The sequence below is a fragment of the Hyla sarda genome, unplaced genomic scaffold (genome assembly GCF_029499605.1).
Source record: "Hyla sarda isolate aHylSar1 unplaced genomic scaffold, aHylSar1.hap1 scaffold_38, whole genome shotgun sequence".
NCBI lineage: Eukaryota > Metazoa > Chordata > Amphibia > Anura > Hylidae > Hyla > Hyla sarda.
The window spans coordinates 494,370-515,847 of record NW_026610399.1 but is presented as its reverse complement, the minus strand read 5'-3'; the positions used below and the strand labels follow the sequence as shown (position 1 = coordinate 515,847).

The 21,478-nt window shown below is 49.3% G+C and overlaps 2 protein-coding genes across 2 annotated transcripts; one reads left to right on the top strand and one right to left on the bottom strand.

Moving 5' to 3' along the window:
* The first annotated feature begins 15,364 nt into the window (after nt 1-15,364).
* Nucleotides 15,365-15,779, top strand: LOC130332613 (histone H2A type 1). The gene has a single exon (XM_056553785.1). The coding sequence runs from the start codon at nt 15,387-15,389 to the stop codon at nt 15,777-15,779; it is 393 nt and encodes a 130-aa protein (XP_056409760.1). The 5' UTR covers nt 15,365-15,386.
* A 3,515-nt stretch (nt 15,780-19,294) lies between these two features.
* Nucleotides 19,295-19,924, bottom strand: LOC130332606 (histone H1B-like). Its single transcript, XM_056553778.1, has one exon. It carries the CDS (start codon nt 19,907-19,909, stop codon nt 19,295-19,297), a length of 615 nt encoding a protein of 204 aa, XP_056409753.1. The 5' UTR covers nt 19,910-19,924.
* Nucleotides 19,925-21,478: the final 1,554 nt, after the last annotated feature.

Below are 21,478 nucleotides of genomic sequence, written 5' to 3'. Positions count from 1 at the left end.
CATAGCAAACCTATCCTGCTCTGGACAGTTCCTGACATGGACAGAGGTGTCAGCAAATAGCACTGTGGTCAGATTGGAAAGAACTATGCAACTTCCTGTGGAGCATACACCAGCTTATAAGTACTGTAAGTATTAAGATTTTAAATAGAAGTAATTTAAAAATCTGTTTAACTTTCTGGCACCAGTTGATATAAAAGTAAATGTTTTCCAGTGGAGTACCCCTTTAAATAATTCTGGGAGCTGTATATTTAAATGGTGAAAACTTCTTTAACACTTTCCCATTCTGTGGCAACTGGTATATCTGATTATTATACTGGAATTTCTCACAATGCGCTACAACAGTGGTGTCTGTCACAACAGGCTAAAAACTTACTGGGGGGAGGGGGGAGGTATGGGGGTGACACCATTTTCTACCGCACCGGGTGACACCATCCCTAGCAACGCCACTGCACCACCTCCCTTCCCCCCCGTATCCCATCCTCAGTCTCATCATCACCTCATACACCACCACCCAGCCCCCCATACCCCATCCTCAGTCTCCTCAGCACCTCATACACCACCACTCAGCCCCCCCAGTACCCCATCCTCAGTCTCCTCATCACAACATACATTACCACCCAGCCCACCCAGTACCCCATTCTCAGTCTCATCATCACCTCATACACCACCACCCAGCCCCCCCATACCCCATCCTCAGTCTCCTCATCACCTCATACACCACCACCAAACCCCCCTGCACCCCATCCTCAGTCTCCTCATGACCTCATACACCGCCACCCAGCCCCCCCAGTACCCCATCCTCAGTCTCCTCATCACCTCATACACCAAAACCCAGTCCCCCCTGCATCCCTTCCTCATTCTCATCATACACCACCTCCAAGCCCCCCGTACCCCATTCTCAGTCTCCTCATCACCTCATTTACCACCACCAAGCCCCCCCGTACCCTATCCTTAGTCTTCTCATCAACTCGTACATCACAACCCAGCCCCCCATCGCCTATCCACAGTCTCCTCATCACCTCATACACCACCACACAGCCCCCCCCCAGTACCCCATCCTCAGTCTCCTCATCCCCTCATATAACACCACCCAGCCCCCCCATACTGTATCCTCAGTCTCCTCATCACCTCATACACCACAACCCAGCCCCCCTGCACCCCATCCTCATTCTCCTCATACACCACCACCCAGCCCCCCGTACCCTATCCTCAGTCTCCTCATTACCTTATACACCACCACCCAGCCCCCCCAGTACCCTATCCTCAGTCTCCTCATCACCTGATACATTACCACCCAGTACCCCATCCTCAGTCTCCTCATCACCTCATACACCGCCACCCCCCCCTCCCCCGTTACCTATCCTTAGTCTTCACTATAGTCTTCACTCTTCACCTCATACATCACAACCCAGCCAACCCGTACCCTATCCTCAGTCTCCTCATCACCTCACAGTGGCGTTGCGACCGGGTGACACCAACCTAATGGGGTGACACCGAGACGCTCCACAGCACCCACCCCACCACCCCCCATATGTGCCCGACCGGCCTCCCATCCGTCAGCACCCCCCCCCCCCCCCGCGGCCTTCACCTGCGCTGTGTGTGCGGGTGCGCCCGTCCGTCAGCAACCCCCCCCTTTCACCTGCACTGTGCACCCGTCCCTCATCACACCCCATCCCCCTCACCTTCACCAGCACTGTGCCCGGCCTCCGCTCCCACGTCTGCGCCATATCCTGACGTCACACCGCATGGCCGTGCAGGAGGACATCAGTTACGTCACTCGCAGGGCGCCCGGTGAGAAGGAGCGCTGCGCTGGATGGGTAAGTGTGTGTGTCTCTCTCTATCTATGTTTGTGTGTGTGTGTGTGTGTGTGTGACTGTGTGTATGTGACTGTGTGACTCTGTGTGTGTGTGAATGTGTGTTTTTTTGTGTGACTCTCTGAGTGTGTGTGTGTCTCTCTGTGTTGTATGTGTTTTTTTTGTGTGTGTGTGTGTGTGTGTGTGTGTGTGTGTGGGGGGGGGGGGGGGGGGTAAACCAGCGATCTAATGTGGGGAGACTTTGACCCATTGTGGGGAACCTGCAAGGGTACCTGCGGCCTAATGTGGGGAAACTACTACCAAATGTGGGGTGTCTATGCTACCTTATGTGGAGAATCTGTTCTACCAAATGTGGGGAGTCTAGGCTACCTTATGTGGGGAGTCTATGCTACCTTATGTGGGGAGTCTATGCTACCTTATGTGGGGAATCTGTGCTACCAAATGTGGGGAATCTATGCTACCTAATGTGGGGAATCTGTGCTACCTAATGTGGGGAATCTGTGCTACCTAATGTGGGGGAACTTGTACCTACCTAATGTGGGTTAACTGGTACCAAATGTGGGGAATCTATGCTGCCTAATGTGGGGAAACTGCTACCTACCTAATGTGGGGGAACTGCTGCCTACCTAATGTGGGGGAACTGCTGCCTACCTAATGCTCCCCCCCTGGCAGTAGCACCCTCATAATCCACCAGCAACACCCCCCCCCCAGCAGTAGCACCTCCATCAGCAGATCATGATGGTGGATGATGGCGGTGATCCTGCCGATGGATGATGGGGGAATACTGCCAGGGGGAATGGCCAGTAGCACCCTCATCATCCTCCAGCAACACCCCCCCCCCCCAGTAGTAGCACCCCCATCATCCACTAGCAACACCACCAATACCCCCCTCCCGTGGTAATAGCATCAGCTAACGGATGTTGAGGGGTGTTACTGCGGTTGTGGTATTATATTCAGACGGTGCACTGTATGGCAACATTATATTCAGAGGTCGCAGTGGGTAGTAGCATTATATTCATGGGGTGCAGTGTGTGGTAGTATTATATTCAGAGGGTACAGTGTGTGGTAGTATTATATTCAGAGGGTGCAGTGGGTGGTAGTATTATATTCATGGGGTACAGTGTGTGGTAGTATTATATTCAGAGGGTACAGTGTGTGGTAGTATTATATTCATGGGGTGCAGTGTGTGGTAGTATTATATTCAGATGGCACAGCTTTTGGTAGTATTATATTCAGAGGGTGCAGTTTGTGGTAGTATAATTAGAGATGAACGAACTTACAGTAAATTCGATTAACCACGAACTTCTCGGCTCGGCAGTTGATGACTTATCCTGCGTAAATTAGTTCAGCCTTCAGGTGCTCCAGTGGGCTGGAAAAGGTGGATACATTCCTAGGAAAGAGTCTCCTAGGACTGTATCCACCTTTTCCAGCCCACAGGAGCACCTGAAAGCTGAACTCATTTATGCAGGAAAAGTCATCAACTGCCGAGCCGAGAAGTTTGTGACGAGTTGAATTGACTGTAGTTCGCTCATCTCTAAGTGTTATATTCAGAGGGTGCAGTGGGTGGTAGAATTATATTCAGAGGGTACAGTATGTGGTAGTATTATATTCAGTGGGTACAGTGTGTGGCGGTATTATATTCAGAGTGTACAGTATGTGTTGGTATTATATTTGGAATGTACAGTGTTTGGTAGTATTATATTCAGTGGGTATGGAAGGTTTATAATCAGAGAGTATAGTGTATAGTAGTATTATATTTAGAGGATACAGTGTCTGGCAGTATTATATTCAGAGGGTACAGTGTGTGGCAGTATTATATTCAGAGTGTACAGTATGTGTTGGTATTATATTCAGAATGTACAGTGTTTGGTAGTATTATAGTATGGAAGGTTTATAATCAGAGAGTATAGTGTATAGTAGTATTATATTTAGAGGATACAGTGTCTGGCAGGTTTATATTAATAATTGTTTTCATATAGAGAGTGAGAATGCCCTGACATAGTGAGGAGACGTCTGGGCCTCACATTCTGCAGAGAGAAGTTTTAGCTGGACCAGGCGGTATGTACCATCTGAATTAGATAAGGGAAGACAATAGAGAAGACGTCACCTGTAGTCACTGATATCATTGTACATTCTCCTCTTTATGTCCTATCAGAGCTGTAGTCACTTGTCAGTTCTACAGTTATGGTGAGTGAAACTACAACTCCCAGCATAACCTCACCACTGCTCACAGGGGTACTCTACTGGAAAACATATTTTTTTTTTTAATCAACTGGTGCTACAAAGTTAAACAGATTTGTAAATTACTTCAATTTAAAAATCTTAATCCTTCCAGTACTTATTAGCTGCTGTATAAGCGATTCACAGGAAGTTCTTTTATTTTTTAATTTATTCTCTGTCTGACCATAGTGCTCTGTGCTGACACCTATCCTGCTAAGGACAGTTCCTGACATGGACAGAGGTGTCAGCAAATAGCACTGTGGTCAGACTGGAAAGAACTACACAACTTCCTGTGGAGCATACACCAGCTTATAAGTACTGTAAGTATTAAGATTTTAAATAGAAGTAATTTAAAAATCTGTTTTACTTTTATATTAACTGGTGCCAGAAAGTTAATGTTTTCCAGTGGAGTACCCCTTTAAGTAATTCTGGGAGCTGTATATTTAAATGGTGAAAACGTCTTTAACACTTTCCCATTCTGTGGCAACTGGTATCTCTGATTATTATACTGGAATTTCTCACAATGCGCTACAACAGTGGTGTCTGTCACAACAGGCTAAAAACTTACTGGGGAGAGGAGGAGGTATGGGGGTGACACAATTTTCTATCTCACCGGGTTACACCAACCCTAGCAACACCACTGTCACCTCAAACACCACCACCCAGCACCCCCCCCCCCCACAGTACCTCATCCTCATTCTCCTCATCCCCTCATATACCACCACCTTGCCCCCCCATACCACATCCTCAGTCTCCTCATCACCTCTTACACCTTAACCGAGCCCCCCTGCACCCCATCCTCATTCTCCTCATACATCACCACCTAGCCCCCCCCCCGTAACCTTTCCTCAGTCTCCTCATCACCCCATACACCACCACCCAGCCCCCCGTAACTTATCCTCAGTCTCCTCATCACCTCATACACCACCACCCAGCCCCCCCTGCACCCCATCCTCAGTCTCCTCATACACCACAATCCAGTCCCCCCTGCACCCCCTCCTCAGTCTCTTCATCAACTCATACACCGACACCCAGCCCCCCTTGTAAACCATCATCAGTCTTCTCCACCTCATACACTATCACCCAGCCCCCCCCTGCACCCCATCATCAGTCTCATCATACACCACCACCCAGCCCCCCATGCACCCCATCCTCAGTCTCCTTATCACCTCATACACCACCACCCAGCCCACCCAGGACCCCATCCTCAGTCTCATCATCTCCTCATACACAACCCCCCAGCCCACCCAGTACCCCATCCTCAGTCTCCTCATCACCTAATACATCACCACCCAGCCCCCCGTGCACCCAATCATCAGTCTCCTCATCACCTCATACACCACCACCCAGTCCCCCACATACCCCATCCTCAGTCTCCTCATCACCTCGAACACCACCTCCCAGCCCCCCCCCCCCTCGTACCCCATCCTCAGTCTCCTCATACACCGCCACGCAGCCCCCCAGTACCCTATCCTCAGTCTCCTCATCACCACATACACCACCACCCAACCCCCTTTCACCCTATCCTCAGTCTCCTCATCACCTCATACACCGCCACCCAGCCCACCCCGTACCCCATCCTCAGTCTCCTCATCACATCATACACCGCCACCAAGCCCCCCGTACCCTATCCTTGGTCTCCTCATCACCTCATACATCACAACCCAGCCCCCCCCCCGTACCCAATCCTCAGTCTCCTCATCACATCATACACCGCCACCAAGCCCCCCCGTACCCTATCCTTAGTCTCCACATCACCTCATACATCACAACCCAGCCCCCCCGTACCCTATCCCCAGTCTCCTCATACACCACCACCCAACCCCCCTGCACCCAATTCTCAGTCTCCTCATACACCACCACCCAGCCCTCCCTGCACCCCATCCTCAGTCTCTTCATCACCTCATACACCGCCACCCAGCCCCCCTTGCACCCCATCCTCAGTCTCATGGTACACCACAACCCAGCCCCACCTGCACCCCATCCTCATTCTCATCATACACCACCTCCCAGCCCACCCTGTACCCCATCCTCAGTCTCCTTATCACCTCTTACACCGCCACCCAGCCCCCCCGTACCTCATCCCCCATCCTCAGTCTCCTCATACACCGCCACCCAGCCCCCAGTACCCCATCCTCAGTCTCCTCATCACCTCATGCACCACCACCCAGCCCCCCCAGTAACCTATCCTCAGTCTCCTCATCACCTCATACACCACCACCCAGCCCCCCCCCCCAGTACCCTATCCTCAGTCTCCTTCTCATCAGCTCATACACTGCCACCGAGTCCAACCCCCCCCCCGTACCCCATCCTCATTCTCATCATACACCACCTCCCAGCCCACCCCGTACCCCGTCCTCAGTCTCCTCATCACATCATACACCGCCACCAAGCCCCCCGTACCCTATCCTTAGTCTCCTCATCACCTCATACATCACAATCCAGCCCCCCGTACCCTATCCTCAGTCTCCTCATACACCACCACCCAACCCCCCTGCACCCAATTCTCAGTCTCCTCATACACCACCACCCAGCCCCCCCTGCACCCCATCCTCAGTCTCCTTATCACCTCATACACTGCCACCCAGCCCCCCCGTACCTCATCCCCCATCCTCAGTCTCCTCATACACAGCCACCCAGCCCCCAGTACCCCATCCTCAGTCTCCTCATCACCTCATGCACCACCACCCAGTCCCCCCCGTACCCCATCCTCAGTCTCCTCATCATCTCGTACACCACCACCCAGCCCCCCCCCAGTACCCTATCCTCAGTCTCCTCATCACCTCATACACCACCACCCAGCCCCCCCCCCCCCAGTACCCTATCCTCAGTCTCCTCATCACCTCATACATCACCACCCCGGCCCCTGTACCCTATCTTTAGTCTCCTCTTCACCTCATACACCACCACCCAGCCCCCCCTGCACCCCATCCTCAGTCTCCTTATCACCTCATACACTGCCACCCAGCCCCCCCGTACCTCATCCCCCATCCTCAGTCTCCTCATACACAGCCACCCAGCCCCCAGTACCCCATCCTCAGTCTCCTCATCACCTCATGCACCACCACCCAGTCCCCCCCGTACCCCATCCTCAGTCTCCTCATCATCTCGTACACCACCACCCAGCCCCCCCCAGTACCCTATCCTCAGTCTCCTCATCACCTCATACACCACCACCCAGCCCCCCCCCCCCCCCAGTACCCTATCCTCAGTCTCCTCATCACCTCATACATCACCACCCGGCCCCTGTACCCTATCTTTAGTCTCCTCTTCACCTCATACACCACCACCCAGCCCCCCCCTGCACCCCATTCTCATCATAAACCACCACCCAGCCCCCCCCACACCCCATCCTCAGTCTCCTCATCACCTCATACACCGCCACAAAGCCCCCTGTACCCCATCCTCAGTCTCCTCATACACAGCCACCCAGCCCCCCAGTACCCTATCCTCAGTCTCCTCATCACCTCATGCACCACCCAGCCCCCCCCCCAGTACCCCATCCTCAGTCTCCTCATCACCTCATACACCATCACCCAGCCCCCCATACCCCATCCTCAGTTTCCTTATAACCACATACACCGCCACCCAGCCCCCCGTACCTCATCCCCCCATCCTCAGTCTCCTCGTACACCACCACCCAGCCCCCCCCCCAGTACCCTATCCTCATTCTCCTTCTCATCACCTCATACACTGCCACCGAGTCCAACCCCCCTAGCACCCCATCCTCAGTCAATCCCCCGAGCACCCCATCCTCAGTCTCCTCGTTGTTAGGTACCCCCCACTATCTGTGGTCTCCTCATCAACCGCCCCCCCCAGACTCATTAATGAATAACCCCCACAGCCCCAGTCTCCTCATCAGTCAGTCAATCAATCAGGCCCCCCTCCCCCTGCCCTCTTTCTCCTCATCAATCACCCCATCCTCAGACTCCTCATCAATGAATAGAACAAACACACAATGTCCTCATGAGTTTATCACCCCCAGACCCCCAGCACCCCCCTCCGGCAGCCTGTCACATGTCTCCTCACCTTCTCACTGCAGCGATGTGGGACGGGCGGCTGCACCTGCCTCTGCATGGTATCGATAACACAGGGCCAGAGGCAGGGATGCATCAGGGGCTTTGTGCTGACGTGCGTGCGTGCCGGTGCGGAGCACGTCCACTCCCATCAGCCCCAGCCCCTGTGGGCCACCCTGGCTATGGGGCCTGGTCGCGATTGTGACCCCTGTGACCTCCATAGCTATGCCACTGCCTCTATATGACCTATGTGATGAATATGATCTATTTGGTATGTGATCTATATGATGCAGGGGTGGCGGTTGTTCTGTCTTCTCAGTGGCATCTGGCACAGGAGGTTACATGTTCCATGCTGCTGGCAGACTTGTTGTCTTAGGGGTGATGACGGATCCTACTGTGCTGAATACTCTCTCTGATTCTACACTTGAGGGTGGATAAAATATCCCTGGTTGTTGTCAGATTTATCCCAGTGTTAAAATGCACACTAAGGTATCGGAACACACAATGGGCTTTTTCCAAGCGTTTCCAGAAATTAAAGAACCTATAATAGACTGACACAAGAAAGTGTCCACAAAATGCTTTATTATTTACAAAAATGATTAAATACAGCAAAATGAGAGCACTCCCATTTTAAAATGGCCCACCCCTAAAAAAACACCAACCCCAAAAACACAAGATGGGGTGCACATATTGGAATATTCCCAGAGACAACGATCAAACAACAGTGTCACATCTCCCTCATAGTGCACGCCATTATGCCATATGATTTACAAACAGTATTAGTTACCTGTTATTGACATGCTGAGGAATGAGAGAGTACACCCCACCACCACCTCAATACGTGTTCTGAATATTTGTCAGGAAGTGGGGGTGGGTGCAACTGCCTGCCTTATAGGGGTACTCCACTGGAAAACATTTTCTTTTAAATAAATTGATGTCAGAAAGTTTATACAGATTTGTAAATTACTTCTATTAAAAAAATCTTAACCCTTCCAGTGCTTATCAGCTGTTGTATACTACAGAGGAAGTTTTTTTTCTTTTTGAATTTCCTTTCTGTCTGTCCACAGTGCTCTATGCTGACACCTCTGTCTATTTTAGGAACTGTTCAGAGCAGGAGAAAATCCCCATGGCAAATCTCTCCTGCTCTGGAAAGTTCCAGAAATTGATAGATGTTTCAGCAGAGAGCACTGTGGTCAGACAGAAAAGAAATTCAAAAATAAAAACTTCCTTTGGAGCATTCAGCAGCTGATAAGTACTGGAAGGATTAATATATTTTAATAGAAGTAATTTACAAATCTGTTTAACTTTCTGACACCTGTCGATTTAAAATAAAATGTATTTAAAGGGTTACTCCACTGCTAGACATCTTATCCCCTATCCCAGCAACGGGACCCCCTTGATCTTCCGCTGCACCTGGCATTCAAAACAAATGCTGGTTTCTTGCGGCAGTGGTGGTTATGTCATGGTTATGCCCCTCGTGAATTCACGACACACACCCCTTTCATAGACATGAATAGAGTGGGTGTGATGTCACCAGGGGGTGTGGCCATGATGTCACAATCACGGCCTCCATCTTTGAGTGATCTAAGAAAAACTTGCTACACTATTACTATACACCACTAGAGGGATCCCTGGGTCAACATGATATAATATGATATAAAGACATAATATGATATGTAAGGAACATGGGGTGAGGGGATTTATCAAATTATTTGGTCTTTTTTTTGTTTACTTTTGTCGCAAATTACCAGGCGCAGTCACTTTTTGCATTTTTTGGTGCGATAAACCTAATTGGTCAGAAACCAAAGTCTTGTATTTCAGTTGAATATTTAGTCAGGAAGGTGCAGTGGTAACAAATTCACTATCTGCAACTTTTCTAAAAGTCACAAATTTTGAGGGCAAAAGGCTTTGAAGAGTCGAAAACCTAAGTAAGCCTGGACCACACTTAAAATATCGTAGAGTCACATCTTTTTTTTTCTATTTGAGCAATAGTTATCAAACACCTTGCGACAAAAACACTTCACAAGAGTTGATCAATATCCCCAATGATATCCATCTTTTACATGGATCATATGAATTAGTAAATATTTACAATCATAATAATTAATATATTCATGATCAATAACTAGTGGATGCATCAATAGTGAGCAATTAAATAATTTAATTTATAATTAGATTGTATGGGTATTAATGTAATCATGGATTTAATTTAAAAAAACTAAACAAAACATTATAAATCCACAGCCCCTGCCCCACAGCTCCAAGGAGATCACATAATTCAGGATCTGGGAGATGGAAAATCTGTAACTCCACATCCTAATATACAAACCCTTCTATATTGCATCACTTTATTATAATGTTTTGTTATATCAAGCACAATACAGATGTATTTATTTGTTCCTGATCCCCTTAGGACACTTATACACCCTGTTTATTCTATACTAGATATAATAACACAGCACAATAATTTCAGCTGCTCTTAAAAGTCTTAGTCACCATCCATAGTTGTATCTATTTGCGCCTCTGTAACTTGTATCAGCACCTGGGAAATACAAATACTTGTTACTATTTGGTAACATGTAAAGATTAGAATACAAAGCTCTCACCACCAGGTGTCGCTATTGTAACACAATGTATCTGATCTGTATAAACTGTAACTGGAAGGATTTATACTGCTGTGATAGACGATCTCTATGGATAGATGTGATTTAAGGAAGTTATGATTTACCCAAATTTGGGGGTACATTTAACTCTTTCGATAGCTGGTTTTGCACATGGTGTTTTATCCATCCTGAGAATTATTGGGCTTATTTGTTTGTATGGTATTTTAATACCAATGCAGCCCCGAATGGAGTCTGATTATAGGGGGCGCTGTACTGCACAGTAAAGATTTAGGGGTAGTGACCGCTGACCGTGATTGGGATATGAAGGGGGAAAGCAAAGAGCAGACATAAGGAGGACACTGAATGGTTAACTGTGTGGGCGGAGATATTAGCCCCGATACTGGAGGTTCATTGGTTGATCACCGGAGATCATGTGATTGTGATATTCCCGATCTTCGGCTGATCGTTTTCCCGCTCTCTCCCCTTCTATCATATAACACGTGGGGTCAGGCTCTCGGACGATTATTCTCGGTCACTCTCATTGCACATATCGGGGCTCCATATAATGTCGTACAATGTGTGCAGGGTCTTGGTGCCCGGGGGGTGAGCAGTCCTGTAGACCTGGTAATGCTGCCCGAGTGATCGATCCATTCACAAGAATCGTTCTGCCATCTGCTGCTCCCCGCACACACATTATACACCTGACAGATTATTGTGCTGCTATTGATCCTCTCCCATGTGTGTAACATACAGCTCACACACCTGCCCGATCACCATTCCCGCTCGGTACAATGACGACTGCTCTTCTCTACAATGTTGGGGAGAATCGCGGTAAGAAAAGAAAAAAAACTGATTATTTAGAATCGGAAAATGCAGCAAATGTTTCGTAATGGGCGGGATATTCAAAACCTTCTCGTCTCGTGTTCAGCCAATCATTGAAAAGGGGAGGGGTCAGGAATGTAAATGTGGTTAAAAGAAACGCCCCCGGATGATGTCATATTTGTTACAGTTCTCTGTCTGGTCCGCTCCTGTGCTATATAATCAGGACTCGGCCGCACTCAGTATCTTGCAGTCTACTCGCTACATAGAGAAGATGTCTGGACGCGGTAAAGGAGGGAAAGGTCTCGGTAAGGGCGGAGCCAAGCGGCACAGGAAGGTGCTCCGGGATAACATCCAGGGCATCACCAAGCCTGCCATCCGCCGTCTAGCTCGCAGGGGAGGCGTGAAGCGCATCTCCGGCCTCATCTATGAAGAGACTCGCGGTGTCCTGAAGGTTTTCCTGGAGAACGTCATCCGTGACGCCGTCACCTACACCGAGCACGCCAAGAGGAAGACCGTCACCGCTATGGACGTGGTGTACGCCCTCAAGCGCCAGGGCCGCACTCTCTACGGCTTCGGAGGTTAATTCTGCTTCTACTCGGCTCCATCTCATCAACCCAAAGGCTCTTCTCAGAGCCGCCCACATGTTCTATGGAAAGGCTACAATTCCTTGTGTCTTCTGTACTGAGAGGTTGTGTGATCGGTGTTTTGCTCTTGTGGTTGCGGTGTTTGTTTTTCCCTTTTCTGCCATAATCTCTGCACCTGATCAGTCTATCGGTATTTCCCTCTATCTGCTCCGGGGGATCTCCTCTGAATGTTCTGACTACTGCCCTCATCTTCCTCCGTGATTCTAGTTACTGTTACAATCTACACTCATCTTCTCCAGATTACATTACTTCCCTCCCCACCATATCAGTCATTACCTCCCTAAAGAGTCCGTGTTATAGAAGATGCAGATCTCCAGATAAATCCGGGTAACAATTATCTATATCCCGCTATCTGGACAAATAAGCCTTCACTCTATAACACCTGTGGGTTAATGGAGCTGTTCACACCCAAGTATATTTTATATATATTCCGCCTGTTCTCATAAGCAGAATCCCGGGATTGTTTTCTGCAGTTAACCCTCTCAGTGCTGAGTTCAGTTACTATAGTGATGTAGATCGTGTCCTCTGCAGTGTAATGCGCCTGTGTGATCGGTGCTGCTGGCTTCAGTCTCCCGACACCTGTGACCGTAATTGGTGCAGAGGACACTGAAGGGTTAACTCTAGGCGGAGTTATAGACCCGAATGTTCGCTCATTGGATGATCACCGCAGTTGACTATTTTGAAATTCCCGCTCTTCTTCCGATCGTTTCTCCCTTTGTCTCGTCCTCTTCCCTGTACACGTGACTACATTCCTCTGGTTTCTGTAAATAGGAAGAAAAAGGCGGCGGAGGGGAAACTGTTGGGGCCGATCAGGGGGATTCTAGTGAGGCTGATGCGGTAGAAGGAGAGAGGACACTGTGTCCGGGGCTGACATCACAATGGTGGGTGTATACGGGGTCTTCCCTGCAGAGTATATAGAGGAGCCGCGTCCCTGTCCTATTCCAGACCTGATACCGATCACATCCTGCACCCTCCCCCAGCAGCCTGACACCTTCTCCTGAAGAGGAGGCGGCGGGGAAAGTATTTTTGATACATTTTATTGTTCTATGTATTAAATTACTGGAAAAGATCGCCCAGTGTGAACCCTGATCGTGCGGTTGTTTTACAATCTATTTTACCTGTCAGCGATCACCGTGTATTTAAACCTGATGAAGTCTTAGTGGGGGGAGAGATTCCAGGGCCCGTCATTGATGAAATCCTTCCCGATCTGGATATAACGCGTGTCCGTGTGAATATAGCGTTAACTATAGAAAAGCCTTGGATGAATCTTCTGAAAGTAAAATAATTAAAATATGATAAAAAAAAATCAAGATGGAACATTAAAACTAATACCAATAAAACGAGGAAAGATGCAAAAAAAGAAAATAAAACATTTATCATGAAGCATAAAAGTAGTCACAGGGCTAGTAGTATTATTGGTTACAATAGATAATAATCTAAACCACTGAAATGCGTCTGGTTACCCCCATCTATGTCACCACACAACTGGAAAATCATTATTTGCGCAAAAAACAAGATTGTGACAACTTTCAATCATCATTAACTCTTTAGCGAGGACTCTACTCCAGTATTATCACTGGGAACATCCAGACCGCACCTGGACACCACCGATCTCTCCCCTTCAGGCTTCCATGCACGGCCGGTTTATTCACAAGCTGAGACCGAGACAGCGGGAGGGTGATCGGTGTATGAGTGGGAGCGCTGTGCGGTTATCTACACCAGACTTTTACTTATAATTCATGACTAGAATTAATTTCCAAAGATTATAACCAACGGCAGCTGTGCGAGCATTGCGCATAGGATTAGGATCTTTATTGGTGGCATACACGAGAATGAGGGGGATCTCTCCATTGTTATCGGGTCTGGAGGAAGCGGGAAATTCAAACCCTGAACGTCCTGTGATCAGCCAATGTGTGAGTGTGGAAAGGGGCATTAATAAATTATCATTGACCCATCGGGATTTATATAGAATTAATGCTGCCTATGAGCGGAGAAATCCCCTGATACTGTGGTGTCCTCCCTGCTGTGTAGAGTCGGGCTCGGGTCCTTTGTCATTTCATTGTAGTAAACATGCCGCTAAAGGGTTAACAATCAGCCGTGTGCGCGGTCCCGATTACAATGGAGAGATCTCCCCGAGATGTAGAGGCTGATTCTGTGGCTGACTACTACCCTCATCCTCCTTGTTTCTCTATTGTCCCCTCCCAGTCAGTGCACAAAGATTATAGCAGCAGGATGAGTGTCTCATAATAAACCACAGCGATTCCGATCAATAGATTCCCCGATCAGTGAATGAGGATTTATTGATCGTGGAGAGACGACGTGTGGGCACAGGAGAATATACACCCTGCAGTCAGGGAGAACCGCAGCCGCCGCTCTGATCTCACCCGATGCAGAATATATATAGTATCAATAGACTGTACTGACAGAATAGCGGCCACATAGACAGAAGAGAATACGGGGAATACAGACAGGAGAAGCTCCAGCTCTATTCTAGACAATGTGGGTGGCTCTTAGAAGAGCCTTTGGGGTGACAGCAGGAGGCGGAGCAGGTTACTTGGCGCTGGTGTACTTGGTGACGGCCTTGGTGCCCTCGGACACGGCGTGCTTGGCCAGCTCTCCAGGCAGCAGCAGGCGCACGGCGGTCTGGATCTCCCGGGAGGTGATGGTGGAGCGCTTGTTGTAGTGAGCCAGGCGGGAGGCTTCCCCTGCGATGCGCTCAAAGATATCATTCACAAAGGAGTTCATGATGCCCATGGCCTTGGAGGAGATGCCGGTGTCAGGGTGGACCTGCTTGAGCACCTTGTACACGTAGATGGCATAGCTTTCCTTCCTGGTCTTCCTACGCTTCTTGCCGTCCTTCTTCTGAGTCTTGGTCACGGCTTTCTTGGAGCCTTTCTTGGGCGCTGGCGCAGACTTGGCGGGATCAGGCATGATGATCAGTCACAATACTTCTTCACTAGAACAGAGAGAGAATAATGATGCTTCCTCCTCCCACCGCAGCCGTATTTATAGGCAGCCCATGCAAATGAGAAATGCTGTCTGCTCGCTGTTCTACTGGAGGAGCAAATCATGTGACCTGTGGGAGCGTCCTAAACCACGCCCTGGGAATTATTTATTGGTCAAGTCTCGTCACCATTGGCCGGATTCAAATCTACCCAATCACAGGAGCCGGAGGACGGAGCTGAAACCTATAAAAGGCAGCAGAAGGAAAATAATAGTTACATCTCGGAGAGGATTCTCTTGAACATTTGGGATTCACTTACCATTATGTCTGGACGCGGCAAACAAGGAGGGAAGGTTCGGGCTAAGGCAAAGACCCGCTCATCCCGGGCAGGACTCCAGTTCCCCGTCGGTCGTGTGCACAGGCTTCTCCGCAAAGGGAACTACGCCGAGAGGGTGGGCGCCGGTGCTCCCGTGTACCTGGCCGCTGTGCTGGAGTATTTAACCGCTGAGATCCTGGAATTGGCCGGTAATGCCGCCCGGGACAACAAGAAGACCCGCATCATCCCCCGTCACCTGCAGTTGGCCGTGCGCAATGACGAGGAGCTGAACAAGCTGCTGGGAGGGGTGACCATCGCCCAGGGAGGCGTCCTCCCCAACATCCAGGCTGTGCTGCTGCCCAAGAAGACCGAGAGCAGCAAAGCGGCAAAGAGCAAGTGATCACCGCTTATCCCAGACCCATCCTGAACACCAAAGGCTCTTCTAAGAGCCGCCCACATTGTCTACTACAGAGCTGGCACCGCTGATCTCGGGTGTGAAAGGGATTTGAGCTGCTATATTTTTCTTACGTAGGACTACGTGTGGGTTGTGCCGAATGTAGTTGGTATCTGAGGGTTAATTCTCTTGTAATGAGTACATTTTCTTAAGTGACCGCAGTGTAGAGATGGCGCCCCCTATACTGTAACCTCCTGAACACATCGGATCTCCAGCCGATCAGGGGTCAGCGCTTCTCCATCGCTGGTTACATAAAGATCCCGGCACTCGCTGTATACAGTGCCCGGGAATAATCGCCCCAGAGCCGGCCGGTCCTGACACCTTATTACATGGAGACAATGAGCGCTTTGTATCCGACTATAGAACTGTTATGTTCCCGCTCATTCTACAGTTATCGCTGTAGAATGAAAATGTTGAATAAATAAAAATATAAATGACACAAATATAATTAAGAATAAAACGAGGGAAGTTGTAGTAAACTAGATATTCTCAGCTGGGTCGCTCGGAGTACAATAACATTGATCATGAAACATAATAGTCATCTCAGAGCCCTTTAGATACTAGGATTATTGGTTAAAATAGATAGTAATCACATAAAAACAAAATAGTTAACCCATTAATGCACTAGTAAAACAGACAGATCGGTGAAGTGAAGGAAATTCTGAGCTGTTATAAAGAGTAACAATCCCGCTAGATGTAACGAATGAGACTAGAAACACTTTGTTACTAAGAAAATGTCTCAATATTAATTCCAATAAAGAATCATAAAACACCATTTGAATAGTTTTGGTTGGACACGATGTATGATATCGCACTGTGTGTATGCTACCAATGAAAATGTGAGTCCTATGCGCAATATTCGTAAATTAGAGTCCTGAACTAATAGTAAAAGGCCGGTGTACACTCACCGCTCACCCTCCTGCTGTCCCGGCTCAGCTTGTGAATAAATCGGCCTGAAGGGGAGAGATCGGTGGTGTCTATTTTAACCAATAATAGTAACCACAGGGTCCTGAGATTACTTTTGATTCATGATAAATGGTGTGTGTGTATATATGCGTATTTTATTTTTTTCCCCTGTAACTTTCCTCCTTTTATTCTGATCAATTTAATTGTTCCTTTTGCTCCATTTTTTTCCTTCCATTATTAGTCTCCCATTCTCTATCCCTTCCCTCCCAGGAGGCTGAGATTCTCGGACACTTATTCGGATAGAGAACACCGAAGGTCTAGGAGATTATTTACTATTAATAGATTAGTCCTGAGCTTTTCTATTAGCGCTATATTCACACGGACACGCGTTATATCCAGATCGGGAAGGATTTCATCAATGACGGGCCCGGAAATCTCTTCCCCCAATAAGACTTCATCAGGTCTAAATACACTGTGATCGCTGACAGGTAAAATAGATTGTAAAACAACCGCACGGTCAGTGTTCACACTGGGCGATCTCTTGCAGCAGAGTGACATAATATCGGAATGTATTACATTAAATCACTACAAACTAACAATGTATAAAATACAGGATAGCTTTCCCCGCCGCATTCTCAGCAGTGTCCGGCTGCAGGGTGTGATCGGTATCAGATCTGGAATAGGACAGGGACGCGGCTCCTCTATATACTCTGCAGGGAAGACCCCGTATACACCCACCATTGTGATGTCAGCCCCGGACACAGCGTCCTCTCTCCTACCGCATCAGCCTCACTAGAATCCCCCTGATCGGCCCCAACAGTTTCCCCTCCGCAGCCTTTTTCTTCCTATTTACAGAAACCAGAGGAATGTAGTCACGTGTACAGGGAAGAGGACGAGACAAAGGGAGAAACGATCAGAAGAGCGGGAATTTCAAAATAGTCAACTGCGGTGATCATCCAATGAGCGAACATTCGTGTCTATAACTCCGCCTAGAGTTAACCCTTTGGTGCCCGCTCGTTTCCCCTCTATGCACCAATTACGATCCCGTGTCGGGAGACTGAAGCCAGCAGCACCGATCACACACAGGCGCATTACACTGCAGAGGACACGATCTACATCACTATAGTAACTGAACATAACTCAGCACTGTGAGGGTTAACTGCAGAGAACAATCCCGGGATCCTGCTTATGAAAACAGACGGAGTATAGGAGCAGAACAATGGAGAGGATAAGGAATCAGCTCGTTCTATAGATAATTTGGTGGCTCTGAAAACAGCCTTTGTGTTGTATGCGGGTCTCGGGCAGATCTAAGCTCGCTCCCCACGGATCCTGCGGGCCAGCTGGATGTCTTTGGGCATGATGGTGACCCTCTTGGCATGGATGGCGCACAGATTGGTGTCCTCAAAGAGTCCCACCAGGTAAGCCTCGCTGGCCTCCTGCAGGGCCATGACCGCCGAGCTCTGGAAGCGAAGATCGGTCTTGAAGTCCTGGGCGATCTCCCTCACCAGGCGCTGGAAGGGGAGCTTCCGAATCAGCAGCTCAGTGGACTTCTGGTAGCGGCGGATCTCACGGAGAGCCACTGTACCTGGACGGTAGCGGTGAGGCTTCTTCACTCCGCCAGTGGCGGGAGCGCTCTTCCTGGCGGCCTTGGTAGCCAGCTGTTTGCGGGGAGCTTTCCCTCCGGTGGATTTACGAGCGGTCTGCTTGGTCCTGGCCATGATTCTACGTACACAGCGGAGAAGTGATGGGAAGAGAGGAAAGAGCGGAATATTTATACTCCTGGTCTCATCACCATTGGCTCATGTAAACCCCACCCCTGCATCCCATTGGCTGATTCTTACAACCAATGAGCCCGCCAAAATACATGTGACGTCAACAATTGTTCTTTGTTAGAAAGAGGCAGGACCCATCCTCGCCCTATTCGGCCCTTCCCCATTTCGGGTGTTCACACTGAATATAGGGGAGCGGCAGGCAATCAGACTCTATTCGGGACTGCATGACTTTATATAGTAATAAAACTATGCAGCAAACTAACCCTCAGGATGGGGGAAATAATATGTACACAACCTATTACCCAAAGGGTTACATTTATCCCCAAATATCTGGTATATTAATAATTGCCATAATCCCGTCTATCCTTAGGGCGTCATTTATCACAGCAGTATAAATCCTTATAGTTTAAACATAGGATCTACAATGTGTTACAATAGTGACACCTGGTGGAGATTTATAATCTTTTTGTTGCCGATTTGTAACAATATTTATATTTCCCCCAAGCGCTGACCCTACAAGTGTTACAGAAAGATACAACTATGGTTGGTTACAGAACAGACTCAGCTGAGTGTTCATAAGGGGATCTAGAACTAGTAAAGGCAGATGTATTGGGATTGATAAAATATAATAAAGTGATGATAATATAGAAAGGATTTATATCACTGTATTATATTCTTTATACATCCCGGGGTTACACGGGCGGTGATCATACAGCTCTGGTGGGAGGAGGTGGTGGCTCTGAAAAGAGCCTTTGAGGGATAAGTACAGGACGAGGCTCCCGATTATTTCTTAGCCGCGCTCTTCTTGGCTTTAGTCACCTTCTTAGCAGGGCTCTTGGCAGCTTTGGGTTTGGCCGCCTTCTTAGCCGGGCTCTTGGTCACCTTCTTGGGGGCAGCCTTCGGCTTCTTGGGGCTCTTGGCCGCTGCAGGCTTCTTTGCTTTCTTCGGGCTCTTGGCCGCGCTCGGAGCCTTCTTTGGGGATTTGGTTGCTTTCTTAGCTGCTGCAGGTTTCTTGGCCGCAGCCGCCGGCTTCTTCTTGGCCTCCTTGTCCTTAGTCTCCTGCTGCTTCTTGTTGATCTTGAAGGATCCGGAGGCGCCGCTGCCTTTCACCTGGAGCAGGGTTCCCTTGGTCACCAGCCCCTTGATGGCCAGCTTCAGGCGGCCGTTGTTTCGGTCTACATCGTATCCTCCGGCAGCCAGAGCCTTCTTCAGGGCGGCCAGAGACACCCCACTGCGCTCCTTAGAGGCGGACACGGCTTTAACGAGCAGCTCGGACACGCTGGGACCGGAGGGTTTGTGGCTTTTCTTAGCGCCCCCTGCGGCTGATTTCTTCGGCTGCTTCTTGGACTTGGCGGCCGGTTCGGCGGGAGGAGCAGCGGCTGGTGCGGTTTCTGCCATAGTTTGTCGCTGACGTCTATATGAAACAATACTGCGGAAGAGAATTATAGATTGCGGAGCTTCTGGCGACTCTTATATATTCAGCGGCTTCGCTCTGATTGGCTGCTGTGCTTCCATATTCCTGAGCTGTTATTGGCTGACGCAGAGCACAGGCCCCGCCCCATCCCGTCTGATCCCTGGTGAAGCTTCTCTCCCCTCTTGTGCTTCCCTGCCCGGGATAAGAGCCCCATACCGGCAAGAACCGGACAGGAGAGCTCGTTGTCTCCATTACTTCCTCCTCCCCATAACCCCTCTTATCGGTTTATAACCGTCACTGGCCGAGGTGCCGGGAAGGGGCCGGGAGGAGGCCCCGGGATCTCCGTCACAGTCTTCCCGATCTGCTCATCATTGTGTATCCGGGAATATAAATCTGCTGCTGGGGATCGTTCCTTCTATTCCCGGCACCGGTCACCATCACACGGATCTTTACTACAACATCTACCGTCCAGGAAGCTGATTGCACGATGCGGAGACGGCCTGGAGCTGCTGAGAGCCCCGGAGGGTAACACAGGCGGCGCCTCCGCTCACTGCCAGCTCCCTGTAATATAATGTAATATATATGTCCCGTATATAAATATCCACATAACCCTGTGTGCACGGAGGTATAGAAGAATGGAAAAGTGCAGGTTCCTGTCACTTTACTGACCCGGAGATGATAGGGGGAGTTGTCCACAAGTAGAAGTGATGACTGTTCTCTCCTTCAGCTTCCTGACAGCTGTATGACCCCTAACACCCCCAGATGTCTCCTCGTGTCTGCAGAGAGCACAAGAAGGATGAAGGCGAAGGAGGAGTCCCCTCTATGGAGGATGGAGGAGAGGAGAAGGAGCCCCCTCTATGGAGGATGGAGGAGAGGAGCCCCCTCGATGGAGGAGAGGAGAAGGAGACCCCTCTATGGAGGAGAGGAGCCCCCTCGATGGAGGAGAGGAGAAGGAGACCCCTCTATGGAGGATGGAGGAGATGAGAAGGAGCCCCCTCTATGGAGGAGAGGAGAAGTAGCCCCCTCTATGGAGGATGCAGGAGAGGAGAAGGTTTTGGATAAAGAGCTGGGGTTCCTACCAGCAGGGGAGATTTATAGATTCTCCAAGATCCCGATCTACTTGTGGTTATTGTCTTTATCCCCGGCGGGTGTTGGATCTACCGGGCAGGAGCTGTCACAGCTGATCGGGCTCCGGGGAGTGTTCGGTCGGTAAGAGAGGAGGAAGATGCCGCAGGTAGAAGATATCATCCGACTGAAGCTCTGGATGTGGAAATGGTGGGGTCGGCGGGTGATCTCCGGGCTGCTCAGCGGTGAGAAGAGAGCGGGAGAAAGGAGACAGGGATAGCGGGAACCGGCGAGGACAGCGGAGGGAGCGGAGAGCAGTGAGGGGGTCAGAGGGGCTGAAGATGAAGAATAAGGGAAGAGAACAAAGGAGAAGATTCTGAGAAGGAAAGTACAGCTATGAACCCGCATGTAAATGTCAATCTAGTTTACTCCATAAATCTAGTGTATATTTTATATATCCCTGACACAAGATCGCAAGTGTGTGTGTG

Bases quoted from the DNA above. Each gene is read 5' to 3' on its own strand.
- LOC130332613 (XM_056553785.1), top strand. From the start codon at position 15,387: ATGTCTGGACGCGGCAAACAAGGAGGGAAGGTTCGGGCTAAGGCAAAG.
- LOC130332606 (XM_056553778.1), bottom strand. From the start codon at position 19,909: ATGGCAGAAACCGCACCAGCCGCTGCTCCTCCCGCCGAACCGGCCGCC.